The 19,748-nt window shown below is 41.8% G+C and overlaps 2 protein-coding genes across 2 annotated transcripts in view; one reads left to right on the forward strand and one right to left on the reverse strand.

The window, feature by feature from the left end:
• The window catches only part of Tmem43 (Transmembrane protein 43), an 87,883-nt gene extending 87,768 nt beyond the window's left edge, over positions 1-115 (reverse strand). The window contains exon 1 of the mRNA XM_071582652.1: positions 31-115. Within this exon, the coding sequence (XP_071438753.1) occupies positions 31-84 (54 nt within the window). The 5' untranslated portion in view covers positions 85-115. The remainder of the gene's footprint in view (positions 1-30) is intronic.
• The window catches only part of Zw (glucose-6-phosphate 1-dehydrogenase Zw), a 168,240-nt gene that overhangs the window by 73,894 nt on the left and 74,598 nt on the right, over positions 1-19,748 (forward strand). The gene's annotated exons all lie outside the window — the stretch shown is intronic.

Here is a 19,748-nt window from a genome sequence, read left to right on the forward strand (position 1 = left end):
CGGGGGTGGATGGAATGCTCTCCTACTCACCAGTGCGCTCTTCTCCTCCTTGAGGTGGAACTCCGTGATCACCTCGACGCACATGGCAACGTGGCCCTCCGACCCCGGTCGTGTGTGCCCCGCCACGCCGATGCGGAATGTGTGTACTCCTTGGTGTGCGGGGGACCGGGGTGGGTGGTAGTGGCGGCTGGCGGCGGCGGGGACGGCGGCGGGGACGCGCATGGCAGACAGGACCGGGCGGAGTCTGGGATGCCATTGGCTTCCGTCGAGGCGTTCCCTCCGCGCCGCCGGGCGCATTTTTCGATTCGCGCACGCTTCCGACTCTCCCCAACTCTCCCGTGCATTAGTCTTTCCTCGAGGTGTTATTGTTTCATCCTCCTCCCCATGGGCCGGAGTCGTGAGGGATACGATCCGGAGTCGTTCCCGTCCCCCCCGTGAGACGAAAATTTTCCAGTTCCATCACCGGAGAAAATGTGGCGTGCTCTTCGTCGACCTTCATGCTGGCGATTTTTTTTAATCGTGGGGTTGAACGTGATTTCGGATTGCAGCAATCGTTTCCTTTTCCCGCTGGAATGTTAGGTTATTCTGATATAAGCAAACAGTTAATTCTTTTTCAATGCTGGTATTTACGCGCTTCAATTTTGCTTGTCATATACGCATTTGAAAAAAGTGAAATGAGCTGCAAGAAAACAAACGCAGAAGTGCCTCCGATTGGTGCGCAGGAGGGGGGATTGTTTTAAGAAACCGAAAGTAGACGGGAAAGATGGATGTAGATAGAGCATGTGACACGATGGGATGATAGAAACTGTGATAAAGGTGAGAAAGCTAAGAAGGGGTTGGGGTAAGATTGGCTCGTAGGACTGAATAAAGAGAGGAAGGAAGTATGCGGAATTGAAAAGGGTTTTATTTCATTTTCGGATTTCAGGTTGCGTTTTGTTAGGAGAGACAAATAAATGTAACGTTGTTCAGTCTGTGCCCATCCAAAACCTCCCTTAAACAGTAGAATACCTATGATAATAACACGCATTTTTTTGGAGATTTGCTGCGGTTATGATCACCACGAGCCGGAATTATGCATTCAAGTTAGGAGAATGGCTTTTGGTTAATTGATCGCATCATCACAACCACCCCTTCCATGAAAAAGGTCATCTCCTGATTGTTTTCAGGCCGGATTAGCGTGGCGGTAATTTTTCTTCCATTTCTCGTTTATTTTAAAATAAATGGTCCCTAGCGCCAAAATTATCATAGAATTTTCGGATATATATTGTGACTTTTTAGTGATTAATAATTAATTAAGATTGGTTAATTTATTATACGCAAGAGATGACTAGTGATTACTACGTAAACATATTAGAATGACTAATAGAAGGAGAGGGAAATGCTGGATATCATAGCCATAACGAGGACATTATTAGAAGGGAATTTAATGATGTTTTTATTAGCGTGGTGTATTCAGAGAATGCATTTAGCGATGGAAACGAGCTGATGCAAATGAAAATATTGAATACTATTGATGTTTGCTTACTGGATGAATAGGCGACATTTTGGAAACCTCAGCGTAATGAAGACCGGACTAGGGGCAGATAGGAGCAAATGGGATGGGCAGTGATTGAGAGTGGTGAGGAACACAGACCCTATTTATCGCCTGTTCTTTTTTAACGTATTAGCGGAATATATATATATATATATATATATATATATATATATATATATACCGCTATATTCTCGTATATATATATGTATATAAATATATTATATATATGTGTATATATATATGTATATATATGTGTATATATATATATGTATATATATATGTATATATATGTGTATATATATGTATATATATGTGTATATATATATGTATATATATGTGTATATATATGTGTGTATATATATACATATATATATACATATATATATATACATATATATATATACATATATATATATACATATATATATACATATATATACATATATATATATATATATATATATATATATATATATATATATATTTATATATATATGATTTCGTCGAAGTAACACGGAAGTGTTGAATAACAAACTTTGACAGCAACAAACAATATAAGAACACACATAAAAAGATCTCTCACACGTTATTTCTTGATCATTTCGACGGAATTCAGCTCCGTCTTCATCGGAAGAAATAGAAGTTAATATATATGTATATATATTCAATATAATTGAATTAAGACGGAGACGAAGTCATTTTGTTTTGCGGATGTTCAAGCTTAGTCAGTCAGAGGATTGCAGTTATTGAATTGCAGAATCAGTGTGAGAGGTTTGATACGTATGATAACAAGTCATATGAAACAGGATTAAGATGCTGAATTAACATAAAATATCAAGTCAAACAGCCTGGTTGAAGATTAGAAATTAGAAAGTGTGGAGCTTTCACGTATTGAGTAAAGGTGGTCCTATTTTACTAAATGTAATTAGGATAATAATTTCCTTAACGAAAGACTTTTGCAAAAATAGGAGGGTATTGTTAATCCGAACTCTGAAGGAATTGTAAACGACTAATTCGTCTGAATATGGCTATTCGAGAATTGTTTCAGTTGTTCAGTATTCAGTTATATCATACGCGATTGCGGTAATGAGCTGGATAATTTGCAATTATTTGACGAAATTATTTTACGATATTTATTCGCTAAAATCGCGTACCCTGGCACACTTATCGAATGTTTACGGTGACCTTTAGATAAAATACACATTTTCTCCTGCAACGATTTCTGAAAAGGTTTGATGCGTATTGTGCATGGTAACCGAATTTTATTGTTTAGTCGATCGAAAATAATTTTTGTGAAGTTATGATTTGTCATTGAAAGTAAACTATTGCCTTTCTCCGTGAATTTCGAACAAGAGGAATCGTAATTACTGACAGTTTAATGGAAATTGAAGCAGTCCGTGGTAGAGGAGGAAGTATTTGGAGGTTGCGTTAATCCGGTGTATACAAGAGTCATGGTATATTGCCGCGTTCGTCAATATGCCCGTCAATACCCAAAACCCTAGGTGGCGACGAGGGAAAGCGAGGTGTGCTGAATTGGAACTTTTCCCTCGATCCATTCTCATGTAGCTACATGATGTAATGTCATTCCCTTGCTAGCAGACCTATTTCTTCACGGAAACGTTGACGATGTCACTTGAATCAAATCAATGGAAAAAGAGAGAGAAGAAAAGATAAAAGGGACTCGATGTTTCAATAAATATATTTGCCTAAGTGCAACCTCCAGCTGGCAACGATCTCCTTACTGATGCGTTGCACTCTTTGCCTCAGCCTTTCGATGACTTCCACGTAAAGCGTACTGTTCACTCTCTGTCCCTAAGGCACAGACTCTTTGTGAATAACGCGCTTTCAGTCGGAAAAGATAAGCATCGCTTTCACCCGGGCCTTGTTCATCCTTGTTTTTTCGGGCGCAAGGAAACCTTTGTGTTTAACTCTGATCTTTGTCTTTTGGATTCGGGATCGTACTGTGAGACCCATTTCTCTTCACTAGTAACCACGTTATCTAAAAAAATCGGACTTGTTTCACAGCAGCCCAAGAAATCGCGTAATATTGTCACACGAGCAGCCTTCTGATCTTCCGACAGCACCTTGGGGGCCATCTCGGCCCACATCTTTCCCATGACTACATTATCTGTAAGAATGTAATACGCTGTAGTTTTCGGAATGTTGCACTCTTTTGTTAACATTCCGATACTTCAGTTTCAATCGGAATTGAGCATATTTTTCACATTTTGCGCATTTTCGTCGCACTCTGAAGTTGATGGACGTCCAAGGCGTTCCTCGTCGTCAACCTCGTCTCTGCCCTCCAGGAACAGCTTGCACCAGTGGCAAACCGTTCCTTGGGACATTGCTTCATTTCTGTAAGCATCCTTAACAATGGTCCTGGTCTCCGAACCCGATCTCAACGGAACAAATTTTCACGTATCGCTGCCGAATGGGACGTGATACCGTGAATGCGTGGCGCGACCCTCGAACGGGTCCAGTCTAGCAGCGAATCACGCACTGTAACGACCTATGGGCAACTGATGCGGATCGCATTGCTTTCCCAAGATCTCCCACCACAAATCGGCCCACTCCAGCCGTCCCCGTCGCCGGGTAAAATCATACTTCATATTCGTGGGACAGACGTACTTCATGAAACATGGTCTCCGGGGTAGAAGGACTAGGGGTGATAGAAGGTTTTTAAGATTTGAGGACCGAGACAATTAAGATTAGAGAACGTAAGATGATAAGAGGGATTGAGAAGCGAAAAAATCCTAGAGACCAATCTGTGGGAGATATCGGAAAAAAGAGTGAAATTGGTTGTATGAAATATGAAGAGGATGTTGGAGATCGTGATAGAGAATGATAAAGGAGGGTGGCAGAGATATAAAATTAACGAAGTCAAGTGTGACTTTTTGGAAGTAGGCATTTCATAGCCATAGTTAACATTAACCCCTGTATTTTACCATACAGTTATTGGACAGCGGAACGACGACACTTTTCACCGCACCGTAGCACATTCATGAGCAAAGTTAGAAGCGTGCATATGTTTTATATAGCTAGTGACGAAATGGAGGGCCGGGGTTAAGAAAGGGAGGTGAAGGTGGGGATGTGAGGGAGAGGGGAAGTGAGGTGGGTTTGAGTCTTCCCTCCTGCCCACCCACCGCCCGCCATGACCCTCGTCTCTCTCTTCCCCAGCGATATAAATTATGTGTGCGAGTTTGCAACTTCACGCATGAATATGTTAGAGTGTAACGAAATACGCCGTGCCGCTTCCCAATAAAACTGTGGAAAATGACTTAATTTTTAATTTTCGCTACGCGAGGTGGAGCGGAAGAGCGGCATTTTAAACGGCCTGTACGTTGAGTTCGATGGAGTCGTATTATCTCCTAAGTATTCCAAATTCGTTCTCGTAATGTTAGGATGTCTTACGTGGTGGCTGTTCTTTCCTCTGCGGCAACATTGTCACGCCTGCCTAGAAGAACGTCTCTCAACCTTCGGTTTTGAAAATAATAGTCATAGGGATTGAAAAAGACTTTTAGCAGACATTATTTTGGTGACATTCATTGACTGACAAGCTCAGTACACTGATTTCTCCGAACTGACCATGAATATTCTTCTTAAGATTACTTTAACCGCAATGTTTAATGGCAGGAAGGCCATTGGGTGAATTGATTTCGCAGTAATATGAATCCATTTACATCAACGAGTGATGCAATTTGGGTTTTTAGAAAAACCGTCGCGTTTTGTGAAGGGGAAATAATTTCGTGAAAAGATTCGGTTACATGAATACTGTTTGCTTTATATTTTTTCGATAACCGTCCTTAACGGGAAAACTTGTTTCTGGATAATACGTATGCGATATAACCCCGGAGCAAATTTCTCGTGAATATTTTGTGAGTGTGACTTTACGTCAGTCTTGAAGATTGCCTTCTCCGGGTGTAGGAATCTGTTCTGTCTTGCCGGCGGGAGTGCATGACGCGAAGATGGATGAATGTTAGGATGTTGGAGTATTTACTTGAGTTGAAAGGAGAGGCGTGCCTAACACGAACCCGTAAGGAAGGATCCAGGATATCAAGTGCGTTCGCGGAGCGCCCTCGAGTGTTCGAGCCTTGAAACGCGGTTATGCCTAAAGGGATAAATGTTCCTTTGGTTCATATTCTTTTTCTAAGATGAGGTAATGCGCATCAGTTCATGAGGTGGTGCCATGTTACCGCAGGGAGTGGTAGGGCCTTGCGACATCGATTTGTATCGACTGAGATGCGCATTGCTCATATGATATCTCATAGTGTTTGATATTGTGTAGAATAATGAATGCACTGAAGAAAATAAGAATAGATTTGGAGGATAGGAGGTAATTCAATCTGTACGTGTCTGACACTGCTCAGTTACGAGTGGTAAGAAGATAAGAAACGTGGGAAATTGGGAAATGTAATGAAAACCAGCTGCATATTTACTAAAAATTAGAATGTTTATTGCGGCGTAAATATGGGAACAAGTTCAATTCAAGATCTAAATGCTGCGATATGCAATTCTGTTGCAATTTGGAAGCTGTTTTCTGAGATAAATGACCTTCTGAAACATATTTGTTGGTACTTCAACACGTGTAATTTCTTAATTGTTTTCAGTGATGGGAGAAACCCTCCATTTTCCATTATCATTTATACCGAAGCAATTTGTATATTCAACACCGATCGGCAGTAATTGCAATAATGCCATGTTTCAGGGTCCAACAGAAGGAAATCAGCTAAAATTAAAATCTTGTTAAAAGGTTCTTCGTTCTTAGCTATTCACTCCAGCCATTTATTTGACCCTCATTATTTTTCTGAAGCACCACATTTTCTTTGCTTGGAACCTATTCTCTCTTCTGCCTCCACCATCCCCGCCTCATATCTTTTCGGTAATGGTGTCAATGGTTTTGTATCCCTTATTCCAGGGATGACACTATTAAACACCATGAAATAGGGTCGTTCTCCGAGAGGATTAACAGGTGAATATTTTGAAAGGTTTGTCTTTTAGAGAGAGCAACATTCAAGATGAATGCATTTTCGAGCCGAGCTCTGCGAGTGACACCGACGGGGTTATCTGAAAATTGTGACGGGCTTCCCAAAATAATTTTTCAATTTAAAATCAACACAATACTTAAATTGACGAAAACCGTGGGAGAATATTGGAAAATGTAATTTCCGAATGACTTTCAATATGCTTTGAATGGGACGCCGAACATTGTGCAATAAATATTTGAAACTCCACCATAAATATTTTATCCGCCGACTTTGGAATGCGGTGAACAACTCCTAAAAGCTGTCTCATTAGAGTAAATGGGCTTAGGTTTTATTGAATAATGAAGTTGGAACCTGGTTTTCAATCACCGATTAAAAGGCAAAAAAATATAATTGTACCGAAGCACGCGAGGAAAAAAGCACGCACACGCATGCACACATACTCTTGCTTCTTTTTCCCTCCTGCCAGTTCCTTGATAAATGCTGGTATTTACAGCTAAAAAGAGAAGGAATGTGTGGTATTTAAGCGTCTTAGAAAAGATTTATCTCCTGAGGCCTCAGTCCGTAAGGCTTTCAGGAGTGTGTATCATTTTTAGCATTTCCATTCCATTATATGAATCGCAGTTCGCGAAACGCCTATTATTCTCAAGAGATCTTACCCAGTGTTTTCGTAAACTTAACCGTTGTATGAAAAGATATCTTGTTTGCGGGACACGGTCTGGGAAATTGCTGCAAGATAATTACGGAACGGATTAATCCGTAGGCGGTTTTTATGCCGGCAGAAAATGACTCTGAGTATTTCCTTGAATCAAAAATGACGTCCGAAACATACAAATAGAACTAATTTTGCCGTAAGGTATTGGTCCGTGTATTTTATATATTTAAATTTGCTATCACTACCATTTGGTAGGATCCGTGTAGATTATATCTCCCCATTTTTATCAATACAATTTGGTAAGTTTGAGCGAGTTAGCATTTTTACACTGCATCCATTCGGCATTTTCGCTTTCTTTGAACATCTAGCTACCCTTTACCCGATCTCAGGACTGAGGCAGAGATTTATGGTATACTAGAGCACCATCCCCTCGGATTATTTAATTCTGATAAAAATATTTCACATATTGCGCATATTTTCGGACTGAACGATTTAAAATATTTTTTCCTCATGCAATTCTCCTGAAACGTGGTTACCTCGTCATGAACGATGTCCGAGCTAGTCTGTTGAGAAACTGGCATGCCAACCCAAAGGTTGCGAGTTCGAGTTCCTTCCGCACGGATGCTGTGAACTCTGGTGGTTCGTCCCTCCAGAAACCTGATAAGCTGGAAATGCCTTATCAGGATCCCAGAAAATAAGAGGACTATCACTCTACTGTGGAAAGGTAAAAGAAACCACGGCAACCTTGTTGTGATCTCAGCGGCGTGGTAGCGTAGTGGTAGAGCTGCTGACCCCAGTACCCAGGTTCAAATCCGGATGGTGCCTCTGAATACCCTCTCCCAGCTTTGGTATTACGGATACGAGGTCCTCCTGGAAATCCGCATGCAGCAGGGGAAAGGAACCGCCCGCCTGCACTGTTATCAGAATTTCCATCGCAAGCACCGCAGCTTGCGCCTTTAGGCCGAAGAGCCTTGTCCCGTGGGCGAGACAAAGAAATACTTCCAAATTCTTTTCGACGAACTGAGACTACATTCGCGAGAATCATTCCTCTTTGGGGTTACGTTTACCGAATCCTTGTAAGACCAAGCAAGTTAAAATCGGTTCAAGTCACAATTCCATTCATCTTCGCTCTCACGAGTTTGATTTTAACACGATTCGTCAAGGAGGAGAAGTATTCAAATGTTAATCACCTCGCCAAAGATGGCAGACTTAAAAAGTTCACGTGCCCGAGTAGTAGTAGTTTTGAGGGGAGGCGACCGACAGCTAAGGTCATTTGCGCCATAGGGGATGGATAGGAAAGGATGAAGGGTGGAGAGAAACCCGGCGTCGGCATTAGCCTACTCTTTACGAAAGGCGCCAAGGGGTCCGCAGTTTAACGTCCCATCCGACGGACGGCGTACTCACTCAAAGTGCCCTCCACAAAACACCTCAAGTAGGGATCGAGATACCTCTGAAAAATATTCAACACCGCCGGGATTTGAACCCGCGCCCTTTGGGTGGGAAGCCAGTACGTTAGCCCCCGCACCATCTCGATCCCCTCACGTGCCCGAACCACTATCTTGATGCTGCGTAAGGAAGACTGGTCTGGTAGGGAGTTGCGTGAAGTAGTTCAAGAAAGAAAAATTAATGCGGCGAAACGGGAGTGATTTACATGGCTGCTCTCTCAGTGCCTGCTCTAATGGACCCTTCGGTACCGGGATTCGTGCTCCACGTAACGCAGATCACATAATGACCCAGGTCCGACGCAAGTTTCGTCTTCCCCTCGCGGTAAGGTCGTTTTTATGGAATTTTGCGACTGACGGGTGCCGAGGAAATAGCAGCCATCGTTGTCGAATTTTTACCTGGAAAACTGGTCTTCATATTAAACCTGGGCCTAGCTGTGCGAAATTTGACGTGTTTCATGTCACTTGAAATGTGTATGCAAGTATTGGAAAGTTCTGTTGAATAAAAAAATATGCCCAGTTCTCCTGAGGACTCTCCTCTTAAAGCTTCCCTACCCATCTGTCTCACGTAACCAGTTCCGATTCGCATATTGAACTGGATTTACACGTTAATGCTCCATGTCAGAGGACTGTGCGTCTCTGTGATCATCTTTCAACATCTGCACGCGTATTTCGTAAGCCGACCCACATTTCATGGCAATTGAACATAATTCAAAGTGCAGGTCCGAAGTGTTTATGGAGAAAGATTATAGATTAAGGTTTCTCTGTGTTTTCCTCTTTTCATCCATTTCTTTCTCAGCTGTTTTGAAAGACGATCAAGAATACCGAGAGATACAATTTGTTTTTAAAGTTTCACGTATTTAATTTAGCCATAATCCGAAACGCAGCCAAGTTTTGGCCATTTAGATCGGCTTATAAGCATGGAAATTACAGCTACGGCAATCGCAAATTCTAAGGCTGAAGTGATAGGAAAACTGGCTAACTAATTGGTGATAATCAAGCCCACTACCTCTTGATTAGCGAAACAGGGCGCTACCCAACTTGGGCCACGGGGAGAACGTCCTCGCTATTTTATTTCTCTTTGCTCAACGGTGAAAATCCATTCGAGTTTCGCAGGATCATTGTTGTACGAGACGCAAGGAAAAAATCGGTTCCACATCCACATTTTTGCCCTATCGTAATCAGATTTAATATCCGAAATAAGCAGTACGCAGAGGAATGTCGCTAATTAGTAAAAAAAATTATTCTAGAAAGGAAGCGGTGTGCGGAAATTGGAAAATCAAGTCTAGGAGCCCATCCAGGCACTAAGATTATATGTAAGGATTGTTGTAGTGGAAAAATGGGAATGATTGGAGTGAAATATTTGCATCGAAGGAATAGGTACCTTATCAGCTCACACCACATTCCCGTGCGTGCTATCTCGAACCTCACTTTGGCAAGTGAAACCACAATTAGAAGTAAAGGAAAAGTGGTTTTCAAGCAAGTCAATTTAAGTAATCATTTTTCCTGTTGATGTTCGACGATAACGCCCACAGAAAGTACGTGCACTTAGCGTAGCCAGCGTTTTTAACTCTTGGAATTTACTGGAAAATAAAGTTGATCTAATTTTCTACTTCATTTCGTGTTACATGCTTGACATTCACGCCGTTTCTTTTTGGGCTAGGGAAAGATAAAATAGCCTATTTTTAAGCTACTTATCTATGGGAACACGCTTCCTTTTACTAATTTTTTTAATACCCATTTCACCTGACATACTTCTTTCACTTTCACACTACGTTTAATTTCACTTCTGGTTCTTAAACTTCATTCCGTAATTTTCTTGTTTAAATCGTCTTTCCAGCATCATTTGCTGGTTCTCTTCGATCACTTTCTTGGTTCACTCCTTCCTTTCTTACAGTTTACGTGCACAATATCAATAAGCTTATATATCCGGCTGGTGATTCATCTCTCCTCCAACCTCTCAACTTGAACAAATCAGCGTAACGTGCTTTTCTAATCTTTCCATTACCATATACTCTTATTGTTTCTTGACCCCCATATTCCTCATCCTAACCCTCCTATTTAGCCACAAATGACCCTCCAGTGCCCTATGTCCACCAAACTTAGAATTGCCGCTTAGCACAACATGTATGCACATGATCTCATACCATCATCATATTTCGCTTCTAACCGATAATGTGAACAAGATTTTTTTACTTCTACAACCTGCCATTTTACTGCTTTCGACAAACTCATTTTTTATGTACCCCACGTAGGATGAATAGCCTTTCTGCCGGGGGATATGAAGATTAGTGGAATAGGGGGATATAATGATGCGCCTATTTCCCATTTCAGGTTTTAATCGAAAATTTCCCATGATATCATGTCCCTAACGCCATCTTGCACAAGATGCCGTGGAATTTTCAAACCAATACGCCGGCGCGCCCTTAGGTATAATTGAAGACATTCTTTGAAAGTTTTTTCGTTATTTGCGATAATCCCACTCGAGCTTTACAGGAAACTCATGGAAATCGCGTCTTGCCACCAAAAAAATGGCTGACATTTCGGTCACAGTGTGACAAAAAATTGAAACTGCGCTGGTTGAGCCATACTCACACCCCGTCAATGTCGGGTGCTCTTGGTGCGAGCGCACGTGGGAAATGCCCCCTGTGCCGATCCTTGAAGGGATTGCACGTGGCAGCGCTGGCCCCTTTGCCCCTTCAGCTCCGCTCCCGCAACTGGATTTGTGGGATGCCTCCCTGGGGAGCACATTCGGGGTATATGGCGTCAAAATAAATCGCCCACGGGGAGAACTCCATGGGCTGGCAGTGGTATTTATGCATTTTTGGCGTGCCATAAAATCTCCCATGTCATGACTTCGGGAGCTGCATCTGCGGCGCGCAATAATTTATAAAAAATAACGTGGTGCGCAATCTGATAATTATTGATTTGAAACTGATGGGTGTGCACAGGCAAACACCTACACACAAATTTTATGGGTGTTATTATTAGGTAATCTACCGGTTAAGGTAGGTTTTTGGATGGACGTAATTACTAATTGAATAATTTGTGGCCCCTAGCAAAACACAACATCCTACTCTACATCAGGTCCCTCTTCAGCTCTGAGTACGTTCTTCCTCCCTTCATCCCGTCCAACATTCCTATCCTATTCCTTCCCTTTCCTCGTTTGCCTAACATTCTCCCCTCAATTACCGTCTTCAACATGCCGCTGCCGGTCAATACCCCCTTCAGCCACTTTTCCTGCTTCCATAGGATTGCTCCCAACAAACCCCTCTCTTCGCCCACCATACCAAGTACTTCCTCGTTTGTTTTCTTCTCTGTCCATTTCACCTTCTCCATTCTGCTCCACACCCACATTTCAAAAGCCTCCAGTCTACGTCTATCCTCCTGCTTCAATGACCACGTTTCCGCGCCGTACATAGCTACGCTCCATATCAAAGTTTTTACGAGTATTTTCTTAACATCCTTACTCAACGTCCCCGTCATCAACTCCCTCCTCCTTGTGAAGGCCTCTTTGCCTAGCGCTATTCTTCTCCTTACGTCCTTACTACTTTGACCGTGTTGGTCCAAAACACTACCGAGATACGTAAACTGTTCTACCTGCTCTAGTTTTTGCCCTCCTATTTTAATGTTTAGGTTAGCCTTTTTCTTTCTAGAAAATCGCATAACCTTTGTTTTATTAATATTGATTCTCATCCCATACCTGTCGCACTGAATTTCCAATTCACTAAGCAATGCTTGCAACCCCTTGGCTGACTGACAAACTAAAGCTTGGTCATCAGCAAACCTAACTGATTTTACGAATTCCCCGCCCACTTTCATTCCTCCCTCCAGTTCTTCCCATGCCTCTTTAATCATTTCCTCTGCATACAGGTCGAACAGCAACGGTGATAATGTGCAACCCTGCCTTACGCCTCTTCCTAACACTGCCCATCCGGACTCCCCGTTCCCCACTGGTACCTGAGCAGTCTGAGACATGTACATGTTGCGGATTAGCCTCCTGTCCCTCCAATCTATTCCTATTTTCTTCAATATACTCATTAGTTTTTCCCAATCCACTCTATCGAACGCTTTTTCGAAATCTACGAAACAGGCAAATACCTCCTGGTTGTGTTCTATATTCCTCTCGATTAATAATCTCATTACTGCAATGGCATCACGCGTACCTCTCCCCTTCCTAAACCCAAACTAATCATCCCCGAAGTAATCATTTGCCCTACTCTCTATCCTTTTGTTTATGATTCTGAGAACAACTTTAGTTTCGTGGGATATCAAACTTATTGTCCTATAGTCCTCACATGATGTAGCCTTTACCTTTTTCGGAATTTTTATGGGTGTATGCAACAAAATATAATAAAAACATCGACGTCTGTGTTGTTAATATATTTATGTGTGTGTATATATATATATATATATATATATATATATATATAAATTGGACAGCAACAAACAATATAAGAACACATAAAAAGAAAACACGTTATTTCTTAATAATTTCGACGGAATTTAGCTCCGTCTTCCACAGAAGAAACAGTAGTACTGCTAGTGTGTGTATATATATATATATATATATATATATATATACATATATATATAGCGGTATAGGAATTGGACTACTGACCGGAGGGCCTGGGTTCTATTCCCGGACAGGCCTCTTTGGCACCTACAGCTCCACCCAAGCTATGTGATTTTTCGGGTACCAGATCTTCATGGGAAACCGTAACTGGTACAGGGAAAGGGCCTGGCCTACCTCTCCTGATGTCTGAATTTCACACGCCTATATATACATACATACACACACATTCAAAACCGACAAACCGCTAAAAGGTGAACATGCGAGTATATTCATTCGCATGGATATAGTTAAAAGGGAAAGGGATAGGAGTACATATTAAGGACAAACGCAGGATTGGCGGGGAAGGTGGAATTGAGCAGAACACAAGCGTAAGAAAGTCTCCGTGACCGGGACTTGAACCACGGATCAATTGATATACCGGGCCGGAACTCTCCAGGACTAATATTATAAGTGGTATTATTATTGGCTATTGTAAGTTTTGGATGGACACAAATACCAAATAATCCTCTTGTCTGTCCTTAAAAACCACAATCCGACATCCTACTCTATATCAAGCCCCTCTTTAGCAAGAATTAATGAGCTCTACGGCCTCTCAGTTACAATGGGAGGGGGGAAGAAACTCTAATGTCCGTAATAATTAATCGCAACTCTCGTCCGACCAATTGTTGTGTTGGTTTAACGGGAACCACGTCAGGGACCAACCACAACCTCTCGACCACAATATCCTCTTAAGTGGTTTACGGGAAATTAATCCGCGTCAGGGACCACACACAGCCGCACAGAGGGTATGCGTCGCCTCGTTTGCGCTCAATACCTGTGTCCAGATTCTCTCAGAAGTTTGGCCCTTTTAAGTGTGTGTTTCTTGAGTGCTTGTGTGTGTGATTGGTCTGTGCCAGTCACAAAGTTTGTGCTTGAGAATATCCTGGCATCTTTAACGGGGTCTACTCTACAGCCTCGTGAAGGATTCCATTTCCACCTGAAATTATTTAACGGGGTCTCACAGCCTCGTGAAGGATTCCAGTCAAGAAAGTGTGCGTGTGGCTGTGTGTTGGTCCCTGACGCGGATTAATTTCCCGTAAACCACCAGTGGTTCTGGTGGTTCCCGTTAAACCAACACAACAATTGGTCTGACGAGAGGTGTGACTAATTATTACGGCCATTGGAGTTTCTTCCCCCCCCTCTTATTTTAAGCCCCCCTTTATCTCCCCATTTCATTCCGTCCATCACCCCTATCTTATTCCTCCTGCCCCTTGCTCGTTTTCCTAACATTCTCCCCTCTATCCCAGTCTTCAACCCACTTCCGATCAATATGCTTTGAATCAATTTTTCCTGCCTCCTTTTTACGAGGGTCATCCGGAAAGTAGTACCCGTTCGTGAAATAAAGACACAAAAGTAAATATTAACAAACATAAAAAATTTTATTTGAAAGAGGATACTTTAAACTACTTCTCAACATAATCTCCAAGCAAATTAAGGCATTTGTCATAACGTGTGACAAGTTTCTGTATTCCTGCTGCATAGTCCTTCGCCGCCAGCTCATTGAGATACGCGAGGGACCCATCTTGCACAAATTTTTGCATAATGCAGATGGTGTTTAACAATTTCATGAACAATTGTTCGAGAAACATTGGGAAAATGCTCACAGATGTCATCAATTGTGACGCGCCGATCGTTCCTCACGAATTCGTCAACTGAGCTCACCAGTTGGTCTGTAATGACAGACGGTCTCCCCGAACGCTCATCGTCGTGTGTGTTCCCCCTCCCCATGTTGAAGTTGCGACACCACCGCCGAACAGACGACTCGTCCATTACATTGTCTCCATACACCTCCTTTAATTGGCGATGAATATCACATGGGCGAACGTTTCTTGCATTGAGGAATTTAATCACTGCCCTCACTTCACAACTGACGGCGTTCTCAATTTTTTTAAACATTGTAAACAATCACAGAAACAACACAGGCAATGCTAGCGTCACGCAACTTGGCTCAGAGAAGGCAGACAAGCCACTGAAGATATCTGACCTCGTCCAGCGGCTACTCGCGTCGTCAGCACTTCATGCGGCACGAACGGGTACTACTTTCCGGATGACCCTCGTATTTCTCCCAGCAGTCCCCTCCTTTCCCCGCCATACCTCTTCCTCACTTGTTTTCTTTTCTTTGTGAAAAATGAATTCCTAAGAAAATTTAGGGGGGGGGGATTTGAAATTATTTTGTGAAATGGGGTTCCCTACCTTGAATTGCGTCCTAATGTGCAGAGCTCTATTGCCTGTTGACCAAAGAAATAGCTTATTTTACACGAAATACTTAGTATTTTAATTTTGCCAGCATTTTGTTCTGCTCTAGTATTTATTGAGCGTGAATTAATCCTAAAGTGGCAAAATGCTTGGTATTTCGACGGTTGCCAGGGTATAGTTCTTTTAGAGTTCTAGTAGAATTTTAAGGGAATATCTTCGGCATTTACCAATAATATTTATAATTAGTCGTACGCGTATTTGAACTTGGCAACCATGGTACTGACTATGGATATTTATTGGTTAATGTCAATTAATTTTATTTAATTGCTATTCTTAAGGTTTGTATTGTGTGCAGTGTTTTTAGTATGAATGTTAGGTAAGACGTGTTAAATGCCTTCGATTGGTTACATTGGAACACGTTTATTTCAGGGTTTAGAAATTATTAAAGAATGCTGTACGTAGATGGAGTCATGCAACACAATGCATAAATTGGATTAAGGTTATTTTTAATTTTGTGTTAGTCTTTCATTTTTTATCGTGGTTACTTTACATGGAAAATTTCACAGTTTATATTTTTACAGTACTACCTACAAAACTGACCTAATAACTTGCACTCGGATATAGATAAAACATGTGCCATTTACACATCTCGGGGTCATAATAGTCTTCCGGGGGTAAATTGCCTTTACAGTATCTAAAGGAAGACTGACTTGTTCGGCGGTTTGGCGTAAATTTAAATAATTGCTCTACAAAATGCTTAGGATTCTAAAATACCTTGAAAAACAGTGCAACCTAGCAGCAAAGCACAGGAAATTTGCTAGCGTATGCATCGGCATATACGATCGTATATAGCATACATCCTGCGCACACAATGTTTAAGGATTACATATGGAAATGATACTTAGGGGCGTTTTGGAACCCCAAGGTAACCCCTTCGTCGGCAAAAGAATGAAGAGCACCTTACAGAAATATTAGTCTCAGCTGAAGTGAGATGGTGTCTTCACATGGGACGAGATTCAGTTGAGAGAACACTTAGTTGGGTCATATCTCAGATGCTTAGAAGGTAGGTTGATAGCCTGATAATTTACAAAAGTAGTTTTGCTTTGTTTTATTTCGTTTTTTCTGCATGTATTCCCTGCCCACAAGGGGTCTGCTCCCCGCCGAATGGTTGCTCCCAAAATGTTGGATCGTGTGACTTCAGATTCCTACCATGACTAGCAGCTATTTTCCAAAAGAAAATCAGATGTTGGTCGCGGAGCGGAGTTCTCTTTGAAACTGTAATTCTGAAAAATGCCTTGATTTAGTCATTCAAAACTATATTAATATAACCCTAGAATCCTGTGTTTTAGGATTGATTTCAGATTACAGTTTGCGGCACTTTGTTTAGAATATAGGTTATTCAAGAATTAGGTAATTAGGTGGGCTGAACGTCATATCTTGTTAGCGTGCTACTTTAAACTGTTTTCACATAGAAAATAGGTCACTAAAATTGAACTCTGGATGTAATATAATGTTCAATGTACAAATCCCCAAAAGTATTTTTACGTCTATGTTTACAAAAAAACTTAAATTTCCATTCTTTCTAATGATCATTCTGAAACCCGTTAAAGAAATTTGTTTGGCAAGCGAATTTCACACGTGCTCCTCCGATTATGCAAATGGTTTACAAGGTGTGATAAAAAAAGACCGGACTGATTTTATAACTTGTTTCTTTCGACGGATACAGTTTAATCGAACTTTTTGCCCTCTAAGTTCATGCCTTGGCTGACGACACACCTTTGCCAGCGTTTCTTCCAGCTCTCAAACCCTACCTGGTAGCCGCCTTAGGGGTCCTCTTCAGGTCCGCCGTACAATTAGTTATAATGTCCGCAATAGTGTCGAATCGGCGCCCTTTCAAGGTTGATTTTACTTTGTAAACAAAAAAGGTCTGACGGAGCCACGTCTGGAGAGTAGGGTGGCTGCGGAATCACGGAGGTTCCGGTTCTGGCGAAAAACTCTGTCACGATCAGCGCCGTGTGAGCTGGCGCGTTATCGTCATTTAGATGCGACGCGCGTCATGCCCGAAATGTCTGTTAAAATTGTCTGATAGGATCAAAAACTAATGTTCACTTCTTCGGCTATCTCCCTAACAGTTAAACGGCGATTTGCCCGCACCAAATATTTCACCAACTTGACATGGTTGGGGTCTATCGAAGTGGTTCGCGAATCTTCATCTGTCGAGGTTCTGCCCGATTTAAAACGACTGTATCGCTCAAAAAACTGGCTTCGACTCAAAACTTCATTAGCAAAGGCTTGCTAAATCATTCCAAATGTCTCCATAGCACTTTTGCCAAGTTTGAAACAAAATATCACGCGCACGCGCTGTTCCTCTAGCTCCTTCATTGCTGCCTTCGCACGCGGCCACGAACAGGTTAAAACACGTACCGCTGCTGCTGCGTAACGAATCGATGTAAACAAACGCAACACCTCTCTTTTTAGTCATCAGATGTGTCGCTTGATGGCGCGCTGTGTCTCGTTTCGATCCGTTGAACGGTTTACGCAGAATAAAATCAGTCCGGTCTTTTTTTGATCACACCTTTTATATAATTCCATGCTAACTCTTTCTCTAAGTTCTGGCTGACCGCCGACTATCCTGACCGCGAATTTCTATAAGCAAAATCTTTAGATTTGTCTCCCAATGACTCACAGTTTCGTCCGATTCTCCATTCGGGTATTTTTCGGAGAAGACCTCATATTGCGTGCTCCGCCCATCAGTTAAACGAGGAAATGAGCATTCCGTCATCTTTCTTTCTCAGTCTGCCGATGTGGTCTCCTGGTATCTCTTCATGCTTTCTCCCCCTCCTGTCATTTGCCCGTTCATTGCTAGGTGAGTGACATCAACCGTTGATAACCGCTTCCCATATGGACTGAGCTTATCGTGGTGGCGGTTGGTACTCTTTTACGAGTTTCGACGCTTAACGTTGAATTTGAAAGAAATGCAAAAGATAACGGTTTCGCTGCGAAACTACGTCCTAGCAGTGACTCAGCAGGTCGCATATCTTTTCCTGAATTTTTAATCAAAGCCTGTATGTTTTTATAGCGATTTCTGGAATTACGGCTGAGACCTTTTCAAATCGACTGTCATCAAAGTGTTGTGACAACGATGACTTGGTGGAAAAACTGGAGGCAAATTTAATGTGCTGAATTTGCGGAAAGGTGTACCCAGTGAACATACTAATTTCCCCTCTGCGTGGCTGTACACAAAACAATTTTATGAAGGTTGCCCTCACAGATACCCTTTCCATTTCCTGTTACTCTTCCTCCGAACTTTTACTCGTGTGACCATCCCCTCCATTCTCCTGTCAGCCATTGCCTCAGTCTCAGGTTTCCGCTGGAGAAGGTGGAAGGGTCACCGGTATATCTGAGAAAAAGTGTGAGTGCCATTTTCTGTATGTTGTATTCCATCGTCATGCCTGTGACGTTAGTTATATCGTATTAACTTTTGTAAGCTTTTCTATGTCTCGTATGTGTATGTTCTATCAGTCTGTGGGCCATTTTGGTCCAAAACTTTTCCGAGATAGATAAACTTTTTAATCTGTTCAATTTTATGAGCGCCCATTTTAAAGTTTAACTAAGCTTTTCTCTTTATCAAAATGACGTAACCTTGGTTATGTTTACGTTAACTATTATCACATGCATACCGCACTGGATACCCAATGCTCTCAGCAAAGGTTGTTATTGATAAAACCTTATTGAATTAAGGTATTCTCCGCCGAATTTTATTCGTTTATCCATGTCTCCTTGCGTATCTTTCACGTATGAGTTGAACAGCACGAGCGGTAGTGGACACACATCTAACCTCTTCCTAACACTGCCGGTGCTGACTCTCCAATCGCCACTCGCACCTGGGTAGTCTGAGATATTCACATGTTGCGGATATATATTCTATCCGTCTGATCTATTCCTATTTTCTGCATTGAATTAATTAATTCTACCCATTTCACTCTATTGAACGCTTTCTTGAAGTATACGAGAAAACAAATGTATTAAGATTGTATTCTATGTTTGTATCTTTATCTTAGGTACCTCATAACTGCTATGGTATCATGCGTTTTTCTCCACTTTCTGAGCCCAAGCTGATAATTCCCATAAGTAATCATTTACCCTGTCTTCGACTCTCTTATTGATGATCCTGAGAACCACTTTAGCTGCGTATGGAATAAAACATTATTTTTTAAAACATAATAGGTTCACCCAAAGACAAAATTGACATAATGCAACAAAGTGGGGTTTATAAACTCAATTGTGCGGATTGTAACGCCATCTATATTGGACAGACAGGGAG

Source organism: Hetaerina americana, unplaced genomic scaffold (assembly GCF_022747635.1).
Source record: "Hetaerina americana unplaced genomic scaffold, ioHetAmer1.1.p SCAF_12, whole genome shotgun sequence".
In the NCBI taxonomy this organism is placed as follows: Eukaryota; Metazoa; Arthropoda; class Insecta; order Odonata; family Calopterygidae; genus Hetaerina; species Hetaerina americana.